The following is a 25219-nucleotide window of genomic DNA, read 5'->3' on the forward strand; positions in this document are numbered from 1 at the left end:
AACGTACCCGATTTAATCTGGTTACTACTCCTGCCCAGTAACTAGAATATGCATATAATTATTGGCTTTGGATAGAAAACACCCTAAAGTTTCTAAAACTGTTTGAATGGTGTCTGTGAGTATAACAGAACTCCTATGGCAGGCCAAAACCTGAGAAGATTTCAAGCAGGAAGTGGCCTGTCTGAGAAGTAGTGTTTCATCTTGGCTCTTTTTATTTATCTGTGCAATAACGTGACACTTCCTACGTCTTCCATAGGGTCTCAGAGCCTGGGAAAACGTTGAACGATATCGAGGCAGGCTCTGGCTGAAACACTTTATCAATTTTGGCAAGTGGCCGCTCAGAGTACTATGGGCTTAGGCGCGTGCCCGCTTCGACCGAATGCTTTCTTTTCCTTTGTCTGTTTATCTAAACGCAGATTCCCGGTCGGAATATTATCGCTTTTTTATGAGAAAAATGGCATAAAAATTGATTTTAAACAGCGGTTGACATGCTTCGAAGTACGGTAATGGAATATTTAGAATTCTTTTGTCACGAATTGCGCCATGCTCGTCACCCTTATTTACCCTTTAGGATAGTGTCTAGAATGCACGAACAAAACGCCGCTGTTTGGATATAACGATGGATTATTTTGGACCAAACCAACATTTGTTGCAAGATAAGCAAAACATTAGATTATGTCAGCAGAGTACCCAGCCAGAAATAATCAGACACCCATTTTTCAAGCTAGCATATAATGTCAAAAAAATCAAAACCACACATAAATGCAGCACTAACCTTTGATGATATTCATCAGATGACACACCTAGGACATTATGTTATACAATACATGCATGTTTTGTTCAATCAAGTTCATATTTATATAAAAAAACAGCTTTTTACATTAGCATGTGACGTTCAGAACTAGCATACCCCCCGCAAACCTCCGGTGAATTTACTAAATTACTCACGATAAACGTTCACAAATAACATAACAATTATTTTAAGAATTATAGATACAGAACTCCTTTGTGCAATCGAGGTGTCCAATTTTAAAATAGCTTTTCGGTGAAAGCACATTTTGCAATATTCTGAGTAGATAGCCCAGCCATCACGGCTAGCTATTTAGACACCCACCAAGTTTAGCCCTGACCAAACTCCGATTTACTATTAGAAAAGTTTGATTACCTTTGGTGTTCTTCGTCAGAATGCACTCCCAGGACTGCTACTTCAATAACAAATGTTGGTTTGGTTCAAAATAATCCATCGTTATATCCAAATAGCGGCGTTTTGTTCGTGCGTTCAAGACACTATCCGAAGTGTAAATAAGGGTCACGAGCATGGCGCATTTCGTGACAAAAGGTTTCTAAATATTCCATTACCGTACTTCGAAGCATGTCAACCGCTGTTTAAAATCAATTTTTATGCCATTTTTCTCGTAAAAAAGCGCTTTTCCGGGAATCTGCATTTAGGTAAACAGACGAAAGAAAATAAAGCATGGGGTCGACTCGGGCACGAGCCTGAGTCTCACAGTACTGTGACCAGCCACTACCCAAACGCGCTACTTTTTTTCAGCCAGAGCCTGCAAAGCCACGATTCAGCTTTTTGCCGCCTTCTGAGAGCCCATGGGAGCCGTAGGAAGTGTCACGTAAAAGCAGAGATCCCCTGTAATGGATAGAGATAATCAAGAAGGGCAAGAAATTGTCAGACAGGGCACTTCCTGCATGGAATCTTCTCAGGTTTTGGCCTGCCAAATGAGTTCTGTTATACTCACAGACACCATTCAAACAGTTTTAGAAACTTTGGAGTGTTTTCTATCCAAAGCTAATAATTATATGCATATTCTAGTTTCTGGGCAGGAGTAATAATCAGATTAAATCGGGTACGTTTTTTATCCGGCCGTGAAAATACTGCCCCCAGCCATAACAGGTTAAAGCAAGGGCTGATTTCAAGGTTTTACTGCTAACCTACAAAGCATTACATGGGCTTGCTCCTACCTATCTTTCAGATTTGGTCCTGCCGTACATACCTACACGTATGCTACTGTCACAAGACGCAGGCCTCCTAATTGTCCCTAGAATTTCTAATCAAACAGCTGGAGGCAGGGCTTTCTCCTATAGAGCTCCATTTTTATGGAATGGTCTGCCTACCCATGTGAGAGATGCAGACTCGGTCTCAACCTTTAAGTCTTTACTGAAGACTCATCTCTTCAGTGGGTCCTATGATTGAGTGTAGTCTGGCCCAGGAGGGTGAAGGTGAACGGAAAGGCTCTGGAGCAACGAACCGCCCTTGCTGTCTCTGCCTGGCCAGTTCCCCTCTCTCCACTGGGATTCTCTGCCTCTAACCCTATTACAGGGGCTGAGTCACTGGCTTATTGGTGTTCTTCCATGCCGTCCCTAGGAGGGGTGCGTCACTTGAGTGGGTTGAGTCACTGACGTGGTCTTCCGGTCTGGGTTGGCGCCCCCCCTTGGGTTGTGCCGTGGCGGAGATCTTTGTGGGCTATACTCGGCCTTGTCTCAGGATGGTAAGTTGGTGGTTGAGGATATCCCTCTAGTGGTGTGGGGGCTGTGCTTTGGCAAAGTGGGTGGGATTATATCCTTCCTGTTTGGCCCTGTCCGGGGGTATCATCGGATGGGTCCACAGTGTCTCCTGACCCGTCCTGTCTCAGCCTCCAGTATTTATGCTGCAGTAGTTTATGTGTCGGGGCGCTAGGGTCAGTCTGTTATATCTGGAGTATTTCTCCTGTCTTATCCAGTGTCCTGTGTGAATTTAAGTATGCTCTCTCTAATTCTTTCTTTCTTCTTCTTTCTTTCTTTCTTTCTTTCTTTCTTTCTTTCTTTCTTTCTTTCTTTCTTTCTTTCTTTCTTTCTTTCTTTCTTTCTTTCTTTCTTTCTTTCTTTCTTTCTTTCCCTCTCTCTCGGAGGACCTGAGCCCTAGGACCATGCCTCAGGACTACCTGACATGATGACTCCTTGCTGTCCCCAGTCCACCTGGCCGTGCTGCTGCTCCAGTTTCAACTGTTCTGCCTGCGGCTATGGAACCCTGACCTGTTCACCGGATGTGCTACCTGTCCCAGACCTGCTGTTTTCAACGCTCTAGAGACAGCAGGAGCGGTAGAGATACTCTCAATGATCGGCTATGAAAAGCGAACTGACATTTACTCTTGAGGTGCTGACTTGTTGCACCCTCGACAACTACTGTGATTATTATTATTTGACCATGCTGGTCATTTATGAACATTTGAACATCTTGGCCATGTTCTGTTATAATCTCCACCCGGCACAGCCAGAAGAGGACTGGCCACCCCTCATAGCCTGGTTCTTCTGTAGGTTTCTTCCTTGGTTTTGGCCTTTCTAGGGAGTTTTTCCTAGCCACCGTGCTTCTACACCTGCATTGCTTGCTGTTTGGGGTTTTAGGCTGGGTTTCTGTACAGAACTTTGAGATATCAGCTGATGTAAGAAGGGCTATATAAAAACATTTGATTTGATTTGATATTTGTCGTCCCACTGTTCTTAACTTGGGATCGGTCCATATCTCACCATCTGTTGCGTCATCGATCTCTCCAGAGTCCTATTAATCAAACCTCTCACACAGGGAATCAATCAACAACCACTCAACAATAACACACTCATACAGGTGAAAACAGCCCACAACACAGTGATTCCAACATTTTTCCATTTCCCAAACATACTATCGAACCACCCTGTCAGGGAAGTCTCCACCCCAGAGTTCTCTGCTAACTCATTTGCCAATGTGGTTAAACCAGCCAGGGCCTTGGTCACTGATCCATCTGGAGCTGTGTGATTTGGGATGAAAGTACAGCACATTGATCCAAATATCACACACACACACCACCCTTCTCAGCCAGTAATATATCCAATGCTATTCTATTCTGCCAAGCCATCAAACTAGCTGCCTCCGTCTGTTCTGCTAATCCTTTTATCGCATCACTACTATAGTTGATGAAGCGCTGTTGATTATGAATAGATATAATTTATCCAATCCACATTCTTATTTAAGGTGGAGCACCAGAAAATGCTTGACTCTAACCCTGCTAATATTTGGTTTCTTGCTTTAAATTCATATGGCACCCCTCGTGGAACCCCAATACTATCAATGTATACTCTATCGTCGAAGGACCCTGACGGAGCACTCCTCCTCTCTCTTCTGCCTTGCTCTAGGTCTTTGTATTGAATAAGGGTGAAGGGCAAGCCTAACTGTACCAATGCTCAAATACCTGTCCAATTCATAGGTAAATTCGGCCACAGTTTCACTCCCCCACACAACCACCAAACATCAGCTCTTGGCTTCTCAATCTTACTGAAGTCCTCGGATCTCAACCACCCTGTCAGATCCCTCATAGTCTCATCAGTAGTGACATTTTCAGTCCTGTTACATCTGGCCACCTCCCCCAAGTCTCTCCCATGAGTATTGTACCGGGCCAAACAGTAATTGTCTCCTCCTGCCACTATGAAGGGGGGAAACCTAGATCTACTAGGCACATGGGGATACAAATAATGTAGATCAGTACAGCTATCATTGTCAGGCTTTCCTGCTTTCATGAAAAGATTTACCATACACGCTACCCCTCTAGGTGAATTAGTTGCATCAAGTGGGAATGGTGTAGTCGTTAATCGGGGTTTGGCTGCTCCACAGGCATAACCTTCTTTCTTAGCCATAGACCTTGCTGTATATTGGATCCACTCCATCCATAAATTAGTATCCGCGAACCCTATTTCTACCTCTATAACTTCGTTAACAGCTCTGGCAGTCTGTCCTGCTCCTCCTCTGGCTCCTCCTTGACTTACCGCTGGCTGAATGGCAGCTCTGAGGTCACAGCCATTGATGGAGTTCAGCTTGGTGATGGCAACAGCACTCTCACCATAGTCAGAGTGACCCGGTATGACCAGGGGCCATTTAGCTGTAATGTGTCCAACCCAGGCCCCCAGTGTCTGGTCTGGAGCGCAGTCACGAGCTCTGCAGGTCGGCTACTGCGTAGCATCCTAGCGATGACAAAAGCCACGGTCTTCCCCAGAAAGACTATGTAAATCACGATTGTCAGACGGCCAAACAACTTTTTGGAAGGCCGTTTTGGGCTCTAAAATTACTTTATTATTATCAAATTCGATCCCCGCGCTGAATTATTTGAAAGTTCAAATCAAGATATTTAATTAAATTGTGATCCATTCTGATGACTACATTTGTCATCACACAGGACCACGTGCTGACACAGACCAATCACTGACACAGACCAATCACGGGCCGGCAGACTACGAGGCTACAATTATCATTGTATCAGGAACCAAGGTAAGACCCAGATGCAGACTGTCGAAGTAACAATGTTTATTATAGCAACAGGGGCAGGTAACGACAGGTCAAGGCAGGCAGGGGTCGATAATCCAGAGTAGAGGGGCAAAGGTACAGGACGGCAGATAGGGTCAGGTCAGGCAGAGGTTGGTAGTCCAGAGTAGTGGGGCAAAGGTACAGGACGTCAGGCAGGGTCAGGTCAGGCAGAGGTTGGTAATCCAGTGGTGGGGCAAAGGTACAGGACGGCAGGTGGGCTCAGGGTCAGGACAGGCAGAGTAGTCGGGCAGGCGGGCTCAGAGACAGGACAGGCAAGGGTCAAAACCAGGGGGGCGAGAAAATGAGAGACTGGGGAAAAGCAGGAGCTGAAAAAACGCTGGTTGACTTGACAAAACAAGACGAACTGGCAACGGACAAACAGAGAAAGCAGGTATATATACACAGGGGATAATGGGGAAGATGGGCGACACCTTGAGGGGGGTGGAGACAATCACAAGGACAGGTGAAACAGATCAGAGTGTGACACATTGAATACATATTCAAATACCATGGTTTGATGATAACTAGACTAGATAGGGAATTTGCTCACACTTAACTTTGTGCTAATTTTTGTTTGATTTTACAAAGCCAGTCACCATGCCGGCATGTTTAGTATTTAACTGTACTAATCGTCATTCAAGAGTCTAATCGTACTTTTTTCTGGTAAGTTAGTCGTAATTCTGATTATCATTGTTCATATTTGTTGTCCGTTTTTTTGTTTTCCAATGTTGACCTGGCGAAGTTCTAGGTAACGCTGATCTTTTAAATTAACCTTCTGCTGCAAAGGTTTAACAATAGACTAGCATCAGGTTATTGCATGTTTATGCAGGTTATGGGCCTACCAGGTCGACTTAGCTAAATTAATTTGGTTAGCTTTGTTTTTATGACATGCAGTAGTAAGCTTTAATGGCTATGCATGTGCGGTAGCTAATGGGGATCCTAATAAACTAAACTAAACCATGTATACTCAACAAAAATATATAAATGTAAGGTGTTGGTCCCATGTTTCATGAGCTGAAATAAAAGATCACAGAAATGTTCTATTTGCATACAAAATGTATTTCTTTCAAATTTTGTGTACAAATTTGTTTTACATCCCTGTTAGTCTAGACAGTCGTGACAGTCGTGAAGAGGGCACGACAAAACCTATTCTCCCTCAGGAGACTGAAAAGATTTGGCATGGGTCCTCAGATCTTCAAAAGGTTCTACAGCTGCACCATCGAGAGCATCCTGACTGGGTGCATCACTGCCTGGTATGGCAACTGCTCGGCCTCCGACTGCAAGGCACTACAGAGCGTTGTGTGAATGGCTCAGTACATCACTGGGGCCAAGCTTCCTGCCATCCAGGACCTCTATACCAGGCGGTGTCAGAGGAAGGCCCTAAAAATTGTCAAAGACTCCAGCCACCCTAGTGATAGACTGTTCTCTTTGCTACCGCACGGCAAGTGGTACCGGAGCACCAAGTATAGGTCCAGAGGCTTCTAAATAGCTTCTACCCCCAGGCCGTACGACTCCTGAACACCTAATCAAATGGCTACCCAGACTAGTTGCATTGCCCCTCCCCCCACTCCCCCTCTTTTACACCGCTGCTACTCTCTGTTGTTATCGTCTATGCATAGTCACTTTAATAACTCTACCTAGATGTACATATTACCTCAACTAACATTCCTACAAAGCTGGGTGTTGGTTCTAAGTGATCCTACAGTGATGTCAGTGTTTGAGAAGGAGTATATTATATATAATATATCATCTATTATCAGAAAATACCTAAAGACCAAAGTCTACTATCTTTATCAGTCAAAGCCTGCAAAACAATAGAGGGCAACAGGCTCAGTGAATGTAAAACCCCACAAAGCTTCCTTATTAGTCTTAGTGGAGGTGGATTGTAGTATTCTGAAAGTGGAGTTTGGTCATTTGTTCCTTCATGCAGCGATATCTCATCAAAACCCTTTATCTCAATATTCCTTCCTCATATCAGGTTTTGATGTTACTGTAGACCACTTTTATTGAAGCCCTGTCTCTTATGCAATACTTATTTCTAGGTACAGAAGTAGTCTGAAACACAGGCATTTGTTACATCAGAAGAGATGGTGGCATCTGTAGTCGTCTTTCTTACCATGGCAATACTCTCAGGTGAGACCTTATCTGCTGCACTCAATAAAATACAGCCACATATAGGTTAGCCCTAAAAGCACCGACAAGGGACAATTTTAAATCCAAGGGGTGAAACACGTTATAATTTCTAAACCCTTTTTGATCCTTCTGAAAATGTAGGACCATGATTTCTGTGTTAATGTAATACATTCTTCTCTGTTCCCGTGACAGTAGGAATGGTTCTTCAATCAATAGCAGGTTCTTTGTCAATATTCATAGACGTAGTTTCAATGATGTTCATGCCCATCTCTAAGGCCATACACATTTAATTAAATGTTTAACGGATTGGTGTCAGATCTTGTCCATAGATGGCTTGCATGGTAAAGAAATCAATATGTCATTTTGTAATTTGGGTGAACTATCCCTTTCAGTTGGTGACAAATGCTGCTTAATATTTGCTTGCACAAAAGATAGTCATTCTACTAGGCACAATGGCTTCCACAGTGACTTCCAAAATTGTCTTGATAAAATAATTATGTTATAATTAATTTTGGGGGCGGCAGGTAGCCTAGTGGTTAGAGCCTTAGGCCAGTATCCAAAAGGTTGCTAGATCGAATCCCTGAGCTGACAAGGTAAAAATCTGTTGTTGTGCCCCTGAACAAGGCAGTTAACCCACTGTTCCTAGGCTGTCATTGTAAATAAGAATTTGTTCTTAACTGACTTACCAAGTTAAATAAAAGTGCATAAGAACTCATAAAAACTGTCTGGTTACAGTGTTTTTTGTTTGTTTTGGAGACATGATAATCAAGCCCTGTTAATGTTTCCTCAGTATATTGTGCTGGTCTAGAAGTGCTTCCACCTGGACCTGCGAATGGAACATTGGGAGGAAATGTGTTTTTCAAAACCACCATCAATCCAACCACACTTAGTGCAATTGTCTGGACTTTTGGTGACCCCCCCTGTCATCATTGTTGACTTTCTCAGTTCTGAAGGTCCTGTGACCGGAGAGGGATATGTTGGCAGGATCAGTCTGGACAATAGCACTGGATCTCTGGAGCTCTTGAAACTGACCATTGCTGACAATGGAGAATACAGAGTGATCCTAAGAGAGTCTGATTTGATGTATTTGTCAAATACTTCACTGAATGTCTATGGTGAGTACCTCCTGAGTTCCAAAAGATGTCACTTAATGTTAAAGTTGAGTTGTCAACTGTGAATTGAATGTACTTCCATACCTAAAAACAATACAAAACAAAAAACTGAATGTGCTTGTTGAAATGCAGTTACTCTAGTCTTTTGATGGTGCAATTTATTTGATGGATATCTCTTGACACTCTACTACAAACATGATCCATGGTCAGAAGCAGAGCTAGTGTGAGGGCCATGGGTACGACCAGCGTGGGTTTCAATTCCAATTAAATTCCAGTCAATTCAAAAAGTTAAGCAAACTCCAATTCAAATTTCAATTTTTACTAATTGAAAACCATAGAAGATAATTGGAATTGGAAATTAAGTGTACTTCCTGAATTTACAGGAACTGAAATTGAATTTACCCCAACCCTGGTGATCACCCCAGGGACCACACACCTAGGGGCCCCCTGATCCTGGAGAAATAAATAAATAAATAACAACAAAAAAACTTTTCAACAATGATGTACCAAAAACCAAAGAAAAAAACATTTTTGACACTGTAAAACATCCCAATATATACAGTTGAAGTCGGAAGTTTACATACACTTAGGTTGGAGTCATTAAAACTCATCTTTCAACCACTCCACACATTTCTTGTTAATTAACAAACTACAGTATTGGCAAGTCACAAGTAATTTTTCCAACAATTGTTTACAGACAGATTATTTCACTTACAATTCACTGTAACAAATTCCAGTGGGTCAGAGGTCTACATACACTAAGTTGACTGTGCCTTTAAACAGCTTGGAAAATTCCAGAAAATGATGTCATGGCTTTAGAAGCTTCTGATAGGCTTATTGACATAATTTGAGTCAATTGGAGGTGTACCTGTGGGTGTATTTCAAGGCCTACCTTCAAACTCAGTGCCTCTTTGCTTGGCATCATGGGAAAATCAAAAGAAGTCAGCCAAAACCTCAGAAAAAAAATTGGAGACCTCCACAAGTCCGGTTCATCCTTGGGAGCAATTTCCAAACACCTGAAGGTACCACGTTCATCTGTACAAACAATAGCACGCAAGTATAAACAACAAAGGACGATGCAGCCATCATACCGCTCAGGAAGGAGACATGTTCTGTCTCCTAGACATGAACATACTTTGGTGCAAAAAGTACAAATCAATCCCAGAACAACAGCAAAGGACCTTGTGAAGATGCTAGAGGAAACGGGTACAAAACTATCTATATCCACAGTAAAACGAGTCCTATATCAACATAACCTGAAAGGCCACTCAACAAGGAAGAAGCCACTGCTCCAAAACCGCCATAAAAAATATAGACCAAGGTTTGCAACTGCACATGGGGGCAAAGATAGTACTTTTTGGAGAAATGTCTTCTGGTCTGATGAAACAAAATTAGAACTGTTTGGCCATAATGGCCATTGTTATGTTTGGAGGAAAAAGGGGGAGGCTTGCAAGCCACAGAACACCATCCCAACCGTGAAGCACGGGGGTGGCAGCATCATGTTGTGGGGGTGCTTTGCTGCAGGAGGGACTGGTGCACTTCACAAAATAGATGGCGTCATGAGGAAGGGAAATTATGTGGATATATTGAAGCAACATCTCAAGACATCAGTCAGGATGTTGAAGCTTGGTCGCAAATGGGTCTTCCAAATGGACAATGACCCCAAGCATACTTCCAAAGTTGCGGTAAAATGGCTTAAGGACAACAAAGTCAAGGTATTGGATTGGCCATCACAAAGCCCTGACCTCAATCCTATAGAAAATTTGTGGGCAGAACTGAAAAAGCCAGTGTGAGCAGGGAGGCCTACAAACCTGACTCAGTTACACCAGCTCTGTCAGGAGGAATGGGACAAAATTCACCCAACTTATTGTGGGAAGCTTGTGGAAGGCTACCCGAAACGTTTGACCCAAGTTAAACAATTTAAAGGCAATGCTACAAAATACTAATTGAGTGTATGTAAACTTCTGACCCACTGGGAATGTGACGAAAGAAATAAAATCTGAAATAAATCATTCTCACTACTATTATTCTGACATTTCACATTCTTAAAATAAAGTGATGATCATAACTGATCTAAGAGAGGGAATTTTTACTATGATTAAATGTCAGGAATTCTGAAAAACTGAGTTTAAATGTATTTGTCTAAGGTGTATGTACATTTCCAACTTCAACTGTAAAACTATTTCATTAGATCCTGGAATTGGTCTGAGCTGGTGTTGCTTATTTTATAAAGCAATGTACAACTAGCTGTCTGTCACTCTACCCCCTTGAGGGGCCCCCTGGCCTGGGACTGGCAACTGCCAGGGCTGCTGTCTGCTGCTGGGAGGGACCAGGGTCTTCAAAATGATTATTCATTTATTTAGTACGTTTGTTAGTTTAAAACTGCTAATAATGATTGAAAAAAATAAATATGAACATTGAAAAGGCTTGGCTAAACAATTTGTTTTCATTTAATATTATTGTCTAATTATTACCTGGAAAATTATTCTAATGTTGTATTGGTGCTGTATGAAGTAGACTATTAGTAGTGTTAAACTAACAAACTACTAATAGTCTACTTCATACAGCACCACTACATTGTTTCACAACCAAGAGACTCTAGGCCATTTTTTAACATTCAGCTACTGTAATATAGCAAGCAATGTATTAGGCTACATCATTTTCCAACATGCAATTACCGGGAAAACACTGTTCTAAAGGGCAGCTGATCCCAGTGGTTTCATGTGACAGGTACAAATATCTGTTAGAAACTTAGAATGAGTGGAAATCTAAAGATGCAACAACTAGAATGGGTTGCTAATATGACTTATAAAAAAAAGTGGCTATCTAAAACCTAATAGGGTTCTTCGGCTGTCCCCAAAGGAGAACCCTTTAAAGAACCATTTTTGGTTCCAGTTAGAACCCTTTTGGGTTCCATGTAGAAACCTTTCTACAGAAGGTTCTACATGGAACCCAAAAGGGTTCTACCTTGAATCAAAATGGGTTCTACCTGGAACCAAAAAGGGTTCTCCTATGGGGACAGCCATTGAACCCTTTTGGAACCCTTTTTTCTAATAGTGTAGGATTGTGACTTTGGCTTCTGGACAATGAAATAAAGTTGATATAAAAATGTATAGCACAAGAGAGAAATGCTGGTTTCAATGATATATGAGGAATAGTTATAAAATTATTCCCTAAACATTTCTATGGTCCAATTTTGGCTATAGGCTACTTCGAAGCAAGGTTAAACATGCGTCAAAATAGGATATGACGTAAAACGGTTTTCACACGCGATTGTATGTAGAAATGTTGCACAATGACTGGGATTATAAGAACACATGATCAATGAGCTGCGAGCTCTCGCTTTGCTCAAACTAGGCTCTGTATGCGGTTTGCAGTAACGCAAGTTATAAATAAGTTAGATGATAAAATAACCTACTAACAGCCTAATTTTTTTTTATGATGGTGCATATCAGCTATTAATTTTAAAAGATTTGCTAAGGACCTGTCATGCCAAATAGTGTCCCCTTGCCAAATAGTTTCCCCCTCTACGTCATTGATGGGATTCGATCAGTTCTAGCTTCTGTTGCTGGGCTGTTGCTAGAACTTCAGGTTGGATTTCACAGCTGTTTCACAAGGTGTTCATTATTGTAAATTGTAAGGTATCCTTTGATGGTATTTATTTGTTCCACATTATTCATTGTTGTAGCCTAGGACCTACAATATATTGAACCACAAGGGTGTACTAATGTGCTATGCCAGAAAAGAAAATCCTAATAGAGGACTAGTGAAATTATATTATTTCAGTGTAGACAAGGGAAGGGCAGGTTAAAATAAAAACATGACAGCCAGACAAGCCAGTGTAAGAATCAAATGGATTTGCATATGAATGGAGTGGAAATTAGCTGACTTTGTGATCTGTAAGGTAAGTAACTTTAATGTGTCAAGCAGATTACACGTTTGCTTTGCCATTTCTGAAATGTAGCAATGTTTAAGACATGGATTTCATGTTGTAATGTTAACAAGGTACCCAAAAGTAGTTTGAATTAATTGTTTCATTTTATTAGCTAAACCAAACTTGTTTAAACAGCGAAATTGTCACGAAAATCAGCCTTGTTTACATAGCAATGATGAAAAGAATGTAATTTAGAATGTAATGATCTCAAAAATTCGAATCATTAGGTCATCCCACCGTTGATATAACAACGGACGCTAATAGTTTAGCGAATCCCATTGTGACGTAGAGGGGGACACTATTTGGCCGGGAGACATTATTTGGCATGACAGACCCTTTGAGAGCGCACTGCCCCGTCTATGCTGATGAGCTCTGCGCCTGTCCATGGTAATGTCACACCAGTGGTGTATATTTTTTAAGTACCAATACTTTAAAGTACTACTTAGCCAGTTTTTGGGGGGTATCTGTACTTTACTATTTACATTTTTGAGAACTTTTAATTTTACTCCACTACATTCCTAAAGAAAATAATGTACTTTTTATTCCCTACATTTTCACTGACACCCAAAAGTAGGCGTTACATTTCCAATGCTTAGCAGCACTTATCAAGAGAACATCCCTAGTCATCCCTATTGCCTCTGATCTGGCAGACTCATTAAACACAAATGCTTTGTTTGTAAATATGTTTGAGTATTGGAGTGTGTCCCTGGCAACCCGTAAATTAATTAGACAAGAAAATCGTGCTGTCTGGTTTGCTTATCAGGACGGTGAAATTATGTACTTTTACTTTTGATACTTAAGTATATTTCAGCAATTACATCTACTTTTGACACTTAAGTATATTTAAAACCAAATACTTTTAGACTTTTACTGAAGTAGTATTTTACTGTGACTTTCACTTTTACTTGAGTAATTTTCGATTAAGGTATTTTTACTTTTACTCAAGTTTGACAGTTGGGTACTTTTTCTACCACTGTGTAACATGAACATAAAACTAACTTGTTTCTCCTTTTCTTTTTTAACAAACCACAATAATTAGTATTATCTCATCTTGTATTAACTTCACAGAAACCGTATCTGGTGCTTCTATCACAATTACCCCAAACCCACCAATCATCGAGGGGGGCTCTGTCACTTTAACCTGTGATGCAGCTGGCTTCAACATCACCAGAGAGTGGATGAAGGATGGTCATCCTGTGTCTTCTGGTGACAATATCATCTTATCTGAGGATAAGAGAGTGCTGTCCATAAAGAAGAGAACAGACAGTGGTGAATACCTGTGTAGAGTCAGCAACCATATCAGCTCTGAAAATGCCAGTGACACTGTGAATGTAATCTGTAAGTACTTCCCTATAAGCCTGGGGATAAATCAAATCAAATCAAATTTGTTGGTCGCATACACATGCCAATAAAATTTGATTTGATTTGATAAATGTACCAGATAAATGTAGCAACCGTACCATCAACAGATGATCGTGAAAAGAATATAACAATGACTGAACACACACTTTACACCAACCATTATGACTCCACCGTCACACTGATTACAAACTAATGAACTTGTAGCTATGACTAACTGGTGATCTCTGTGTTACAGATGGACCTGATGGTATGGATATCAGGGTTCCAAATGAAATAGAAGTAGGACAGAAGTTTACATTGACCTGCTCTGCTGACTCCAACCCGCCTGCTAGTTACACCTGGATGCACAATGAGACAGAGATACCAGGACATTCACCTGAGTTCACTAAAGAGAAGAGTGAATACTCTGACAGTGGGGATTACACCTGTACAGCAACAAATGATGTCACTGGAAACAAAACATCTGTGGTCCATAAACTGTCAGTAAAAGGTAAAGTTAGTAGAAGTTTTAAAGACAATATGAAAATAGTAAGTAGATAAGTTACATCTAGTCATTTAGCATACCCTCTTATCCAGAGATACTTACAGTTAATGCATTAAGGTAGCTATGTGGGACAACCAAATATCTCAGTCATAGTAAGTACAATTTTTCTCAAAGTAATTATCAGAAAAGTCAGTGCTAGTAGAAGAAAAGTTATACGTATGAAGTTTTGCATTCCAAACTTGTTTTAAAATAGTGCCTTTAGTTGTGTTTGTTGTATTGTAATTGTCACCTAGATGCACTGTAATGTGCAGTACTGCTTGTTCTCTGTGTGTAGCCTTTCTCTCAGCTCTGTATGGTTGTCTCTCTGGTCTCTGCAGCGGAGGGCTCTCTAACTCCAGACGGACTGTCTGTTGTTGTCATCACTGGGATTGTGATAATAGTGTTGCTGGTTGTGGAAGTGGCAGTTAGTGTTGCAGTCTATTTCATCAAGAAAAATGGGTGAGTTAAGAAACGTTTCATTCAAACAAGTGTATTTTCTATCACTGCCGGCAATAGACAATATGGGCTCTGTTTTCACATTGATCTAAACTGGTCAGAAAAAAGGGCTTGGGTATATTTCAAAAGCACCATAAACTTTTAAAAACATTGTAATATTATGTTCTTATCTTATTACTTCACTATAAACTGTTAAAAGCACTGTAATATCATGTTCTCATACCTTGTAATGTTTATTTATTGTTGCATATAGAAGCAATGTTGAGCCAATGCATCGAGGAGGTAAGCATATGCTTTATCTCCAATCTTATAATGAATCATGTTTTCAAACATTTGTTTTATCCATTTACATTAAAATTGTCATTTAGCAGTCACTCTCATCCAGAGAAATGTACAGTTTCCACAAAGAAATGAAATGGATTCATACAAATTACATGATATAGTACAACACCTCTATGACGATGCCTAATACTGTAACAATGCTTATGCAGACAAATGCAGACAAGATAACAGCAACTATACAACCACCTCTATTTGTGTATCTCTTAAAGGCTCGCAACAACATGTATATGAGAACCCATCACCTGTGTATGAGAACCCATCACCTGTGTATGAGAACCCATCACCTGAGAACACATCACCTGTGTATGAGAACACATCACCTGTGTATGAGAACACATCACCTGTGTATGAGAACCCATCACCTGTGCGTGACAACACAGAACAAAATCAATCTCCACCTCTACCCCTGACAGTAAGTAAAACATGGGATGTGTCTGTGCACATCTGTATTCTACTACAGTCTTACTGTAATAAACAAGATTACTTTGCTTAACAGAATGTACAGTGTTGAAAATACTGTATGCAAGACTGTTTGCCAATTATTTACATTTACATTTACGTCATTTAGCAGACGCTCTTATCCAGAGCGACTTACAAATTGGTGCATTCACCTTATGATATCCAGTGGAACAACCACTTTACAGAAGTACATCTATATATTTTTTTGGGGGAGGGGGGGGTTAGAAGGATTACTATATCCTATCCCAGGTATTCCTTAAAGAGGTGGGGTTTCAGGTGTCTACGAAAGGTGGTGATTGACTCCGCTGTCCTGGCGTCGTGAGGGAGCTTGTTCCACCATTGGGGTGCCAGGGCAGCGAACAGTTTTGACTTGGCTGAGCGGGAACTGTGCTTCCGCAGAGGTAGGGAGGCGAGCAGGCCAGAGGTGGATGAACGCAGTGCCCTTGTTTGGGTGTAGGGACTGATCAGAGCCTGAAGGTACAGAGGTGCCGTTCCCCTCACTGCTCCGTAGGCAAGCACCATGGTCTTGTAGCGGATGCGAGCTTCAACTGGAAGCCAGTGGAGTGTGCGGAGGAGCGGGGTGACGTGAGAGAACTTGGGAAGGTTGAACACCAGACGGGCTGCGGCGTTCTGGATGAGTTGTAGGGGTTTAATGGCACAGGCAGGGAGCCCCGCCAACAGCGAGTTGCAGTAATCCAGACGGGAGATGACAAGTGCCTGGATTAGGACCTGCGTCGCTTCCTGTGTGAGGCAGGGTCGTACTCTGCCTCACACAGGCTAAATCTATGATGTTAAAATGCCTATTTACTCTGTTCCATCTGACGGCACAATCCACTGTCTCGTCAGCCATGCAATTTATAAACTTGATCTCCATCTCCACTATAAAAAGCATCTAGACATTGTCAATCCCTGTAGCTCAGTTGGTAGAGCATGGTGTTTGCAACACCAGGGTTGTGGGTTCGATTCCCACGGGGGGCTAGCACAGAAAATAAAAAAAATGTATGAAATGTATGAGTTGTATGAAATGTATGCATTCACTACTGTAAGTCGCTCTGGATAAGAGCGTCTGCTAAATGACTAAAATGTAAATCTCACATTTCTTTTAGACTAACATTTAGTTTTCAACAGTGGAGATTTGTATAAACCTTGTTGTCTGTTTCTCTGTCATTTGCAACATTGTTTTACTATTCAAATTTCATCTCCAGCTGTCCCATAGTAATGAATGTGTCGGGAGTCGGGACGAGAACGACAGGTAGTCAGCGTTTCTTGGCTAGACAAACTCATGAATCAGCTGGCATCATTTTTATGGATATACTGTATATATATATATATATATATATATACACACACAAAGAAATGTCAGTTAAAAAAGGTGAAATTAAGCAGTTTTTCCAGCTTCAGTTTGAAGTGATTATGTTAGCTGTGTTGTTGGCTAGCTCCTCTGCTCTGAACAACAGTGTCCTGACGAGTGAGCACATTTTCTATGGCAGGCGAAATCACGCCTCAATAGCCCATTGTTAAGTATGTATACAAATAAATGTCACTAGAAAACAGCTTAAATGCAAATGATACTTTGTTGTTATTCTGGCTGCATGACTGTAAGTTAGCCTTAGTTGGCTAGCTAGCAAAAAAGAGATGAAAACGTTGCTAGCCAGTATGGCAATGGAACATTTAGAACAAACGACTGAGCCGCGTCCATAGATACAGAACAAAAAGACTGAACGACTGTGTCGCGTCTCTAGCAAACAAACCAATAGAACAAATGACCAGCCGCTTTGGGTAGCAACCCTAGATTTGTGTCGGGACTAAGTCTTGTGGAAGGATGAAATAGTATGAATAAATTCATCAAAATAATGTTTTTAATGAAAATATGTCAATCATTATTTGAATATGTTGGTAACCCGTTGTATAAAACTGATAATGCCCTCGAAGCCGATGTTTGGAGGATATATTGGCACGGTTTGCCGGTCCTCGACTTCGTCGTGCCAATATATCCTCCAAACGCCGGCTTCGAGGGCATTATCACTTAATTAGACAACAGCTTCCTCTGTTCGCACTCTCTGTGGTGTCCAACAGGTTGAAACCACCAAACAGCCTACCCGACCGCTCTGAAGCGTCCGCATGGTCATAAAGCACACCGATGCCGCTTTTTGTATCTCAATTCAATGATAAAACTTGGGGGACAAAAATGAAATTTCAGAATGTGGGGGGGTCTTTTTCTATTTTTACCAATGACCTGCCACTGGAATTAAACAAAGCATGTGTGTCCATATATGCTGATGATTCAACCATATACACATCAGCAGCCACAGCTAATAAAGTCACTGAAACTCTTAACAAATAGTTGCAGTCTGTTTAGGAATGGGTGGCCAGTAATAAACTGGTCCTGAACATCTCTAAAACTAAGAGCATTGTATTTGGTACAAATCATTCTCAAAGTTCTAGACCTCAGCTGAATATGGTAATGAATGGTATGTCTGTTGAACAAGTTGATGAGACTAAATTACTTGGTGTTACCTTAGATTGTAAACATTCATGGTCAAAACATATAGATTCAATGGTTGTAAAGATGGGGAGAGGTCTGTCTGTAATAAAGAGACGCTCTGCCTTTTTTACACCACACTCCAAAAAGCAAGTCCTGCAGGCTCTAGTTTTATCTTATCTTGATTATTATCCAGGCGTGTGGTCGAATGCTGGAAGAAAGGACATTGTTAAGCTGCAGCTGGCCAGAACAGAGTGGCACGTCTTGCTCTTCCTTGTAATCAGAGGGCTAATATAAGTACTATGCATGCCAGTCTCTCTTGGCTAAGAGTTGAGGAAAGACTGATTGTATCACATCTTCTTTTTATAAGAAACATTGTGTTGAAAATCCCAAATTGTTTGCATAGTCAACTTACACATAGTTCTGACACACACATTTACTCCACCAGATATGCCACCAGTGGTATTTTCATAGTCCCAATATCCAGAACCAATTCAAGAAAGCGTACAGTATTATATAGAGCCATTATTGTGTTTAAAAAAAAACAGATAAAGCAACACCTCATGGCACAACGCCTCTCCCCTATTTGACCTATATAGTTTGTGTGTATGTATTGATATTTGTATTTATTATGGATCCCCATTAGCTGCGGCCAAGGCATCAGCTACTCTTCCTGTGGTCTGCCAAAATTAAGGCAGTTATACAATTATATATTTTTTTACAATACATTCATAACAGATTTCACAACACACAGAGTGTGTATCCCTCAGGCCCCTACCCCACTATCACATATCTACAACACAAAATCCATGTGTACATGTGTTTATAGTGTGTATGTTATCTTATGTGTGTATCCATGTGTCTGTGCCTATGTTTGTGTTGCTTCACAGTCCCAGCTGTTCCATAAGGTGTTTTTTTTATCTGGTTTTTAAATCTAATTCTACTGCTTGCATCAGTTACCTGATGTGGAATAGAGTTCCATGTAGTCATGGCTCTATGTAGTACTGTGCGCCTCCCAAAGTCTGTTCTGGACTGTGAAGAGACCTCTCGTGGCATGTCTTGTGGGGTATGCATGGGTGTCTGAGCTGTGTGCTAGTCGTTTAAACAGACAGCTTGGTGCTTTCAACATGTCAATACCTCTCACAAATACAAGTAGTGAGGAAATAAATATCTCCTCCACTTTGAGCCAGGAGAGATTGACATGCATATTATTAATGTTAGCTCTCTGTGTACATCCAAGCGCTCTGTGTTCCCAAGTCCCTCTTTTTGGCACCTGATCACACAACTGAACAGTAGTTCAGGTGCGACAAAACTAGAGCCTGTAGGACCTGCCTTGTTGATAGTGCTGTTAAGAAGGTAGAGCAGCGCTTTATTATGGACACACTTCTCCCCATCTTAGCTACTGTTGTATCAATATGTTTTGACCATGACAGTTTATAATCCAGAGTTACTCCAAGCAGTTTAGCCATCTCAACTTGCTAAATTTCCACATTATTTATTACAAGATTTAGTTGAGGTTTAGTGAAAGATTTGTCCCAAAAACTGTACAATGCTTTTAGTGTTTGAAATATTTAGAAATAACTTATTCCTTGCCACCCATTCTGAAACTCCCGCTCTTTGTTAAGTGTAGCAGTCATTTCAGTCGCTGTAGTAGCTGACAATTATACTGTTGAGTCATCCGCATACATAGACACACTGGCTTTACTCAAAGCCAGTGGCATGTTAGTAAAGATTTTAAAAAGTAAGGGACCTAGACAGCTGCCTTGGGGAATTCCTGATTCTACCTGGATTATGTTGGAGAGGCTTCCATTAAAGAACACCCTCTGTGATATGTAGGCTACGTGTGCCTTTTTAAAAATGGATGTAGTTTTGTGCTTGAGCTGCTCTTTTCTATTGATGTTCTGTATTATGTCATGTTTCATGTTTTGTGGGGACCCCAGGAAGAGTAGCTGCTGCTTTTGCAACATCTAAAGGGGAGCCTAATAAAATACCAAAATGCCCCCCCCCCCCCCCCCCCCCCCTTCCTGAGTGAAAGTTGCGGACCTGATTTTAACTTTTGATTTTTATCGTTTTACTTCAGATAGTTATGATTAACCATGTGACAGTGATTTTGAGAAACAACAACGTTATTATTGAAATGAAACTGTTCCACGGAATGTGCATATATAAATATTAATAACTGGTCCATAGATCGGTAGAAATCGTAGGATAAATTGTCTGCTTCCCCAAACTTGAAACTAATGAACTGCCTATGGTCGTTACTATTACACCCATTTAAAAATGTGTTCAAGAACGTGCACACATAGGAGGCCCTGTGAAAAAATGGGCCCGCCTACGGAAATCAAATGCCCGTCCTATCAGGAATCAAGGTAAGACCCAAGTGCAGACTGTGTGAAGTAACAATGTTTATTGTAACCACAGGGGTAGGCAAATGACAGGTCAGGGACAGGTATAGTTCAGTAATCCAGAAGTGGAGCAAAGGTACAGGATGGCTGGCAGGCTCAAGGTCAAATGAAATTGTATTAGTCACATGCGCCGAATACAACAGGTGTAGACCTTACAGTGAAATGCTTACTTACGAGCCCCTAACCAACAATGCAATTTAAAAAAATACAGATAAGAATAAGAGATAAATGTAACAAGTATTTAAAGAGGAGCAGTAAAAAAATAACAATATATACAGGGGGTGCCGGTACAGAGTCAATGTGCGGGGGCACCGGTTAGTTGAGGAAGTATGGACATGAAGGTAGAGTTAATTAAAGTGACTATGCATAGACTGTGGCAGTGGTGTGGAGAGGGGAGGGGGGAGCAATGTGAATAGTCTGGGTAGCCATTTGACTAGATGTTCAGAAGTTTTATGGCTTGGGGGTAGAAGCTGTTTAGAAGCCTCTTGGACCTTGACTTGGTGCTCCGGTACCGCTTGCCGTGTGGTAGCAGAGAGAACAGTCTATGACTAGGGTGGCTGGAGTCTATGACAATTTTTAGGGCCTTCCTCTGACACCGCCTGGTATAGAGGTCCTGGATGGCAGGAAGCTTGGCCCCAGTGATGTACTGGGCCATTTGCATTACCCTCTGTAGTGCCTTGCAGTCGGAGGCCGAGCAGTTGCATTACCAGACAGTGATGCAACCAGTCAGGATGATCTCGATGGTGCAGCTGTAGAACCTTTTGAGGATCTGAGGACCGATGCCAAATCTTTTCAGTCTCCTGAGGGGGAATAGGTTTTGTCGTACCCGCTTCACGACTGTCATGGTGTGCTTGGACCATGTTAGTTTGTTGGTGATGTGGACACCAAGGAACTTGAAGCTCTCAACCTGCTCCACTACAGCCCCGTCAATGAGAATGGGGGCGGGCTCGGTCCTCTTTTTCCTGTAGTCCACAATCATCTCTTTCATCTTGATCAAGTTGAGGGAGAGGTTGTTGTCCTGGCACCACACGGCCAGGTCTCTGACCTCCTCCCTATAGGCTGTCTCGTTGTTGTCGGTGATCAGGCCTCCCACTTTTCTGTCATCGGGCAAATGTAATGATGGTGTTGGAGTCGTGCCTGGCCATGCAGTCATGACTGAACAGGGAGTACAGGAGGGGGCTGAGCACGCACCCCTGAGGGGCCCCTGTGTTGAGGATCAGCGTGGCGGATGTGTTGTTACCTATCCTTACCACCTGGGGGCGGCCCGTCAGAAAGTCCAGGATCCAGTTGCAGAGGGAGGTGTTTAGTCCCAGGGTCCTTAGCTTATTGATGATCTTTGAGGACACTATGGTGTTGAACGCTGAGCTGTACTCAATGAATAGCATTCTCACATAGGTGTTCCTTTTGTCCAGGTGGAAAGGGCAGTGTGTAGTGCAATAGAGACTGCATCATCTGTGGATCTGTTGGGGCAGTATGCAAATTGGAGTGGGTCTAGGGTTTCTGGGATGATGGTGTTGATGTGAGCCATGACCAGCCATTCAAAGCACTTCATGGCTACAGATGTGAGTGCTACCAGTCGGTAGTCATTTAGGCAGGTTACCTTAGTGTTCTTGGGCACAGGCACTATGGTGGTCTGCTTGAAACATGTTGGTATTACAGACTCGGACAGGGAGAGGTTGAAAATGTCAGTGAAGACACTTTCTACTTGGTCAGCGCATGCTCGCAGTACACATCCTGGTAATCCGTCTGGCCCTGCGGCCTTGTGAATGTTGACCTGTCTAAAGGTCTTACTCACATCGGCTGAGGAGAACGTGATCACACAGTCTTCGGTACAACTGGTGCTCTCATGCAAGTTTCAGTGTTATTTGACTCGAAGTGAGCATAGAAGTAGTTTAGCTCGTCCAGTAGGCTCGTGTCACTGGGCAGCTCTCGGCTGTGCTTCCCTTTGTAGTCTGTAATGGTTTGCAGGCCCTGCCACATCCGACGAGCGTCAGAGTACGACTCGATCTTAGTCCTGTATTGATGCTTTGTCGGTTTGAGGGTTCGTTGGAGGGCATAGCGAGATTTCTTATAAGCCTCTGGGTTAGTCCCGCTCCTTGAAAGCAGCAGGTCTAGCCTTAGCTCAGGGCTGATGTTGCCTGTAATCCATGGTCTCTCGTTGGGGTATGTACATACAGTCACTGTGGGGATGACGTCATGGATGTATTTATTGATGAAGCCAATGACAGATTTGGTGTACTCCTCAATGCCATTGGAGGAATCCTGGAACATATTCCAAGCTGTACTAGCAAAACAGTCCTGTAGCTTAGCATCTTTTTAGTCTGACCACATTTTTATTGATCTAGTCACTGGTGCTTCCTGCTTTCATTTTTGCTTGTAAGCAGGAATCAGGAGGATAGAATTATGGTCAGATTTGCCAAATGGAGGGCGGGGGAGAGCTTTGTATGCATCTCTGTGTGTGGAGTATAGGTTGTCCAGTTATTTTCCCTCTGGTTGCACATTTAACATGTTGATAGAAATTAGGTAAAACTGATTTAAGTTTCCCTGCATTAAAGTCCCTGGCTACTTGGAGTGCCGCCTCTGGGTGAGCATTTTCTTGTTTGCTTATGGTGGAATACAGCTAATTCAATGCTATCTTAGTGCCAACCTCTGACTGTGGTGGTATGTAAACAGCTACAAAGAATATAGTTGAAAACTCTCTCGGTAGGTAATGTGGTCTGCAGCTTACCATGAGAAACTCTACCTCAGGCGAGCAGTAGCTCGAGACTTCCTTAAATATTGTGCACCAGCTGTGGTTTACAAAAATACATAGACCGTCGCCCCTTGTCTTACCAGACGCTGCTGTTCTACCCTGCCAGTACATCGTATAACCAGTCAGCTGTATGTTGATATTGTCTTAGTTCAGCCACGACTCCGTGAAGCATAAGGTGTTACAGTTTGTAATGTCCCGTTGGTAGTTTAATCTTCCCAATAACTTGTCCATTTTATTGTCCAAAGATTGCATGTTTGCGAGCAGAATTGAGGGGAGTGGGGGTTGATTCGATCTCCTCCTACTCCTCAGAAGGCAGCCCGCCCTCCGGCTTTTCTTTCTCCGCCTCCTCTTCACGCAGATCACTGGGGTCAGGGCCTGTTCCCGAGGAAGCCGTATATCCTCCGCCTCAGGCTCGTCAGAGTCGTGAAAGAAGAAAAAGGATTCTGCTAGTCCGTGGTGAGTAATCGCAGTCCTGATGTCTAGAAGTTATTTTTGGTCATAAGAGACGGCAGGGACGGGCAGAGTGGTCAAGCGGGCGGGTACAGGGTCAGGACAGGCAAGGGTCACAAACCAGGAGGTAGAGAAAAGAGAGGCTGGGAAAAGACAGGAGCTGACAGGAACAAATGCTGGTAAGCTTGACAAACAAGACGAACTGGCAACGGACAAACAGAAAACAAAGGTATAAGTACACAGGGGATAATGGCGAGATGGGGGCGACACCTGGAGGGGGTTGGAAACAATCGCAAAGACAGGTGAAACCGATTAGGGCGTGACACGTCCAACTGATTTATTCTGGCGCCAGGTCTGCCTCTCTCCACTCTTCAATTAACATCTCTGTTTGACCTCTGTGTGTCTGTGTCTCTGGAGAATGCCAGGTAAAGTCTTACCTGAAAGTACTGCCATGGTGAGAGGAACTACTGTAGCTGCTTCCATCTCTCCTGGTGATTCAGATTGAATCTGTCCAAATAATTAATAAGAGTATTCAGTAGGGTGGGGGGTGAAACGGTTCACAAAACTGACGGTTCGGTACGATACGGTACAGTGTTGTCACGGTTCGGTACGGTTTCGATACGTTGACGAAATAAATGCCTGAGAAATATGTCATTTGTATTTAGATTTTCCATTTATTGTAATAGTAAACATGTGTAGCTTGAATTTCCATGAGCATATGGAAACAAAGGGACAACAAAAAACATCAGTGCCTGCCTTATAACATGAAATAAAATAGTGTTTTAAAACAGAACTTAACAAGGTGCATAGTCCAGCAGCATATATCAAAATCAGATAGCAGTGCCTTAAATAAAATAAGACCACTTGAGACTGGTTACTTGTTTTTTTCTTTAAGAAGATTAGTCTATCCACATTATCTGCAGTGTGCACAGATCGGCTTGCTGTGACATTGTCAGCCGCTGTGGAGAATACCCTCTCGCTAGGGACAGAGGTCGCAGGCACAGCCAGGTAGCGCCTTGCTAACATGGCAACATGAGGGTATATTAACTCTTTGGTCTTCCACCAAGTGGTTCACCTCCTCCTCTATGACCTTGACCTTTGACTTGGTTCCCTGCTCCTGGGTCGTGAACAACTCCCCAAAAAGATCAGCCATGGCAGACTTATTTTCTGGACGAGAACCCCTGTTGTCTGCCGTCTCTGGAGCGGGGTTTGCTCCTGTGGTATCTGTGGCTTGACCCTGCAGAATTAAATTAGATGAAAATTACTATCTCTGAAGTGGCTTTAACCTCTCTGGGGTATGTGGGACGCTAGCGGGACACACTATTCAACAGCCAGTGAAATAGCAGGGCGCCAAATTCAAAACAACAAAGATCTCATAATTCAAATTTCTCAAACATACAACTATTATATCCCATTTTAAAGATACACTTCTCGTTAACCTCTATGGGCTAGGTGGGACGCTAGCGTGCCACCCGTGGTGCACTCCATC

General features: G+C 42.3%; 2 protein-coding genes across 8 annotated transcripts in view; both read left to right on the forward strand.

The window, feature by feature from the left end:
- LOC123728689 (cell adhesion molecule CEACAM5) overlaps positions 1 to 25219 on the forward strand; it is a 107157-nt gene that overhangs the window by 58245 nt on the left and 23693 nt on the right. The gene's annotated exons all lie outside the window — the stretch shown is intronic.
- LOC145850293 (cell adhesion molecule CEACAM2) lies at positions 1825 to 17195 on the forward strand. Of its 7 annotated transcripts, none has more exons than XM_082961101.1 (10): positions 1825 to 3302; positions 5193 to 5284; positions 6426 to 7453; positions 8244 to 8568; positions 13568 to 13837; positions 14097 to 14351; positions 14723 to 14843; positions 15094 to 15122; positions 15392 to 15594; positions 16847 to 17195. In XM_082961101.1, exons 4-10 carry the CDS (start codon positions 8286 to 8288, stop codon positions 16895 to 16897), a joined length of 1212 nt encoding a protein of 403 aa, XP_082817227.1. In that variant the 5' UTR covers positions 1825 to 3302; positions 5193 to 5284; positions 6426 to 7453; positions 8244 to 8285; the 3' UTR covers positions 16898 to 17195. The 7 variants fall into 7 exon arrangements, with proteins under 7 accessions (XP_082817227.1, XP_082817228.1, XP_082817230.1 ...); XM_082961102.1 differs by having other exon boundaries at positions 7363 to 7453; XM_082961104.1 differs by having other exon boundaries at positions 1825 to 3145.

The sequence above is a fragment of the Salmo salar genome, chromosome 02 (genome assembly GCF_965601325.2).
Source record: "Salmo salar chromosome 02, fSalSal1, whole genome shotgun sequence".
NCBI classification, from domain to species: domain Eukaryota; kingdom Metazoa; phylum Chordata; class Actinopteri; order Salmoniformes; family Salmonidae; genus Salmo; species Salmo salar.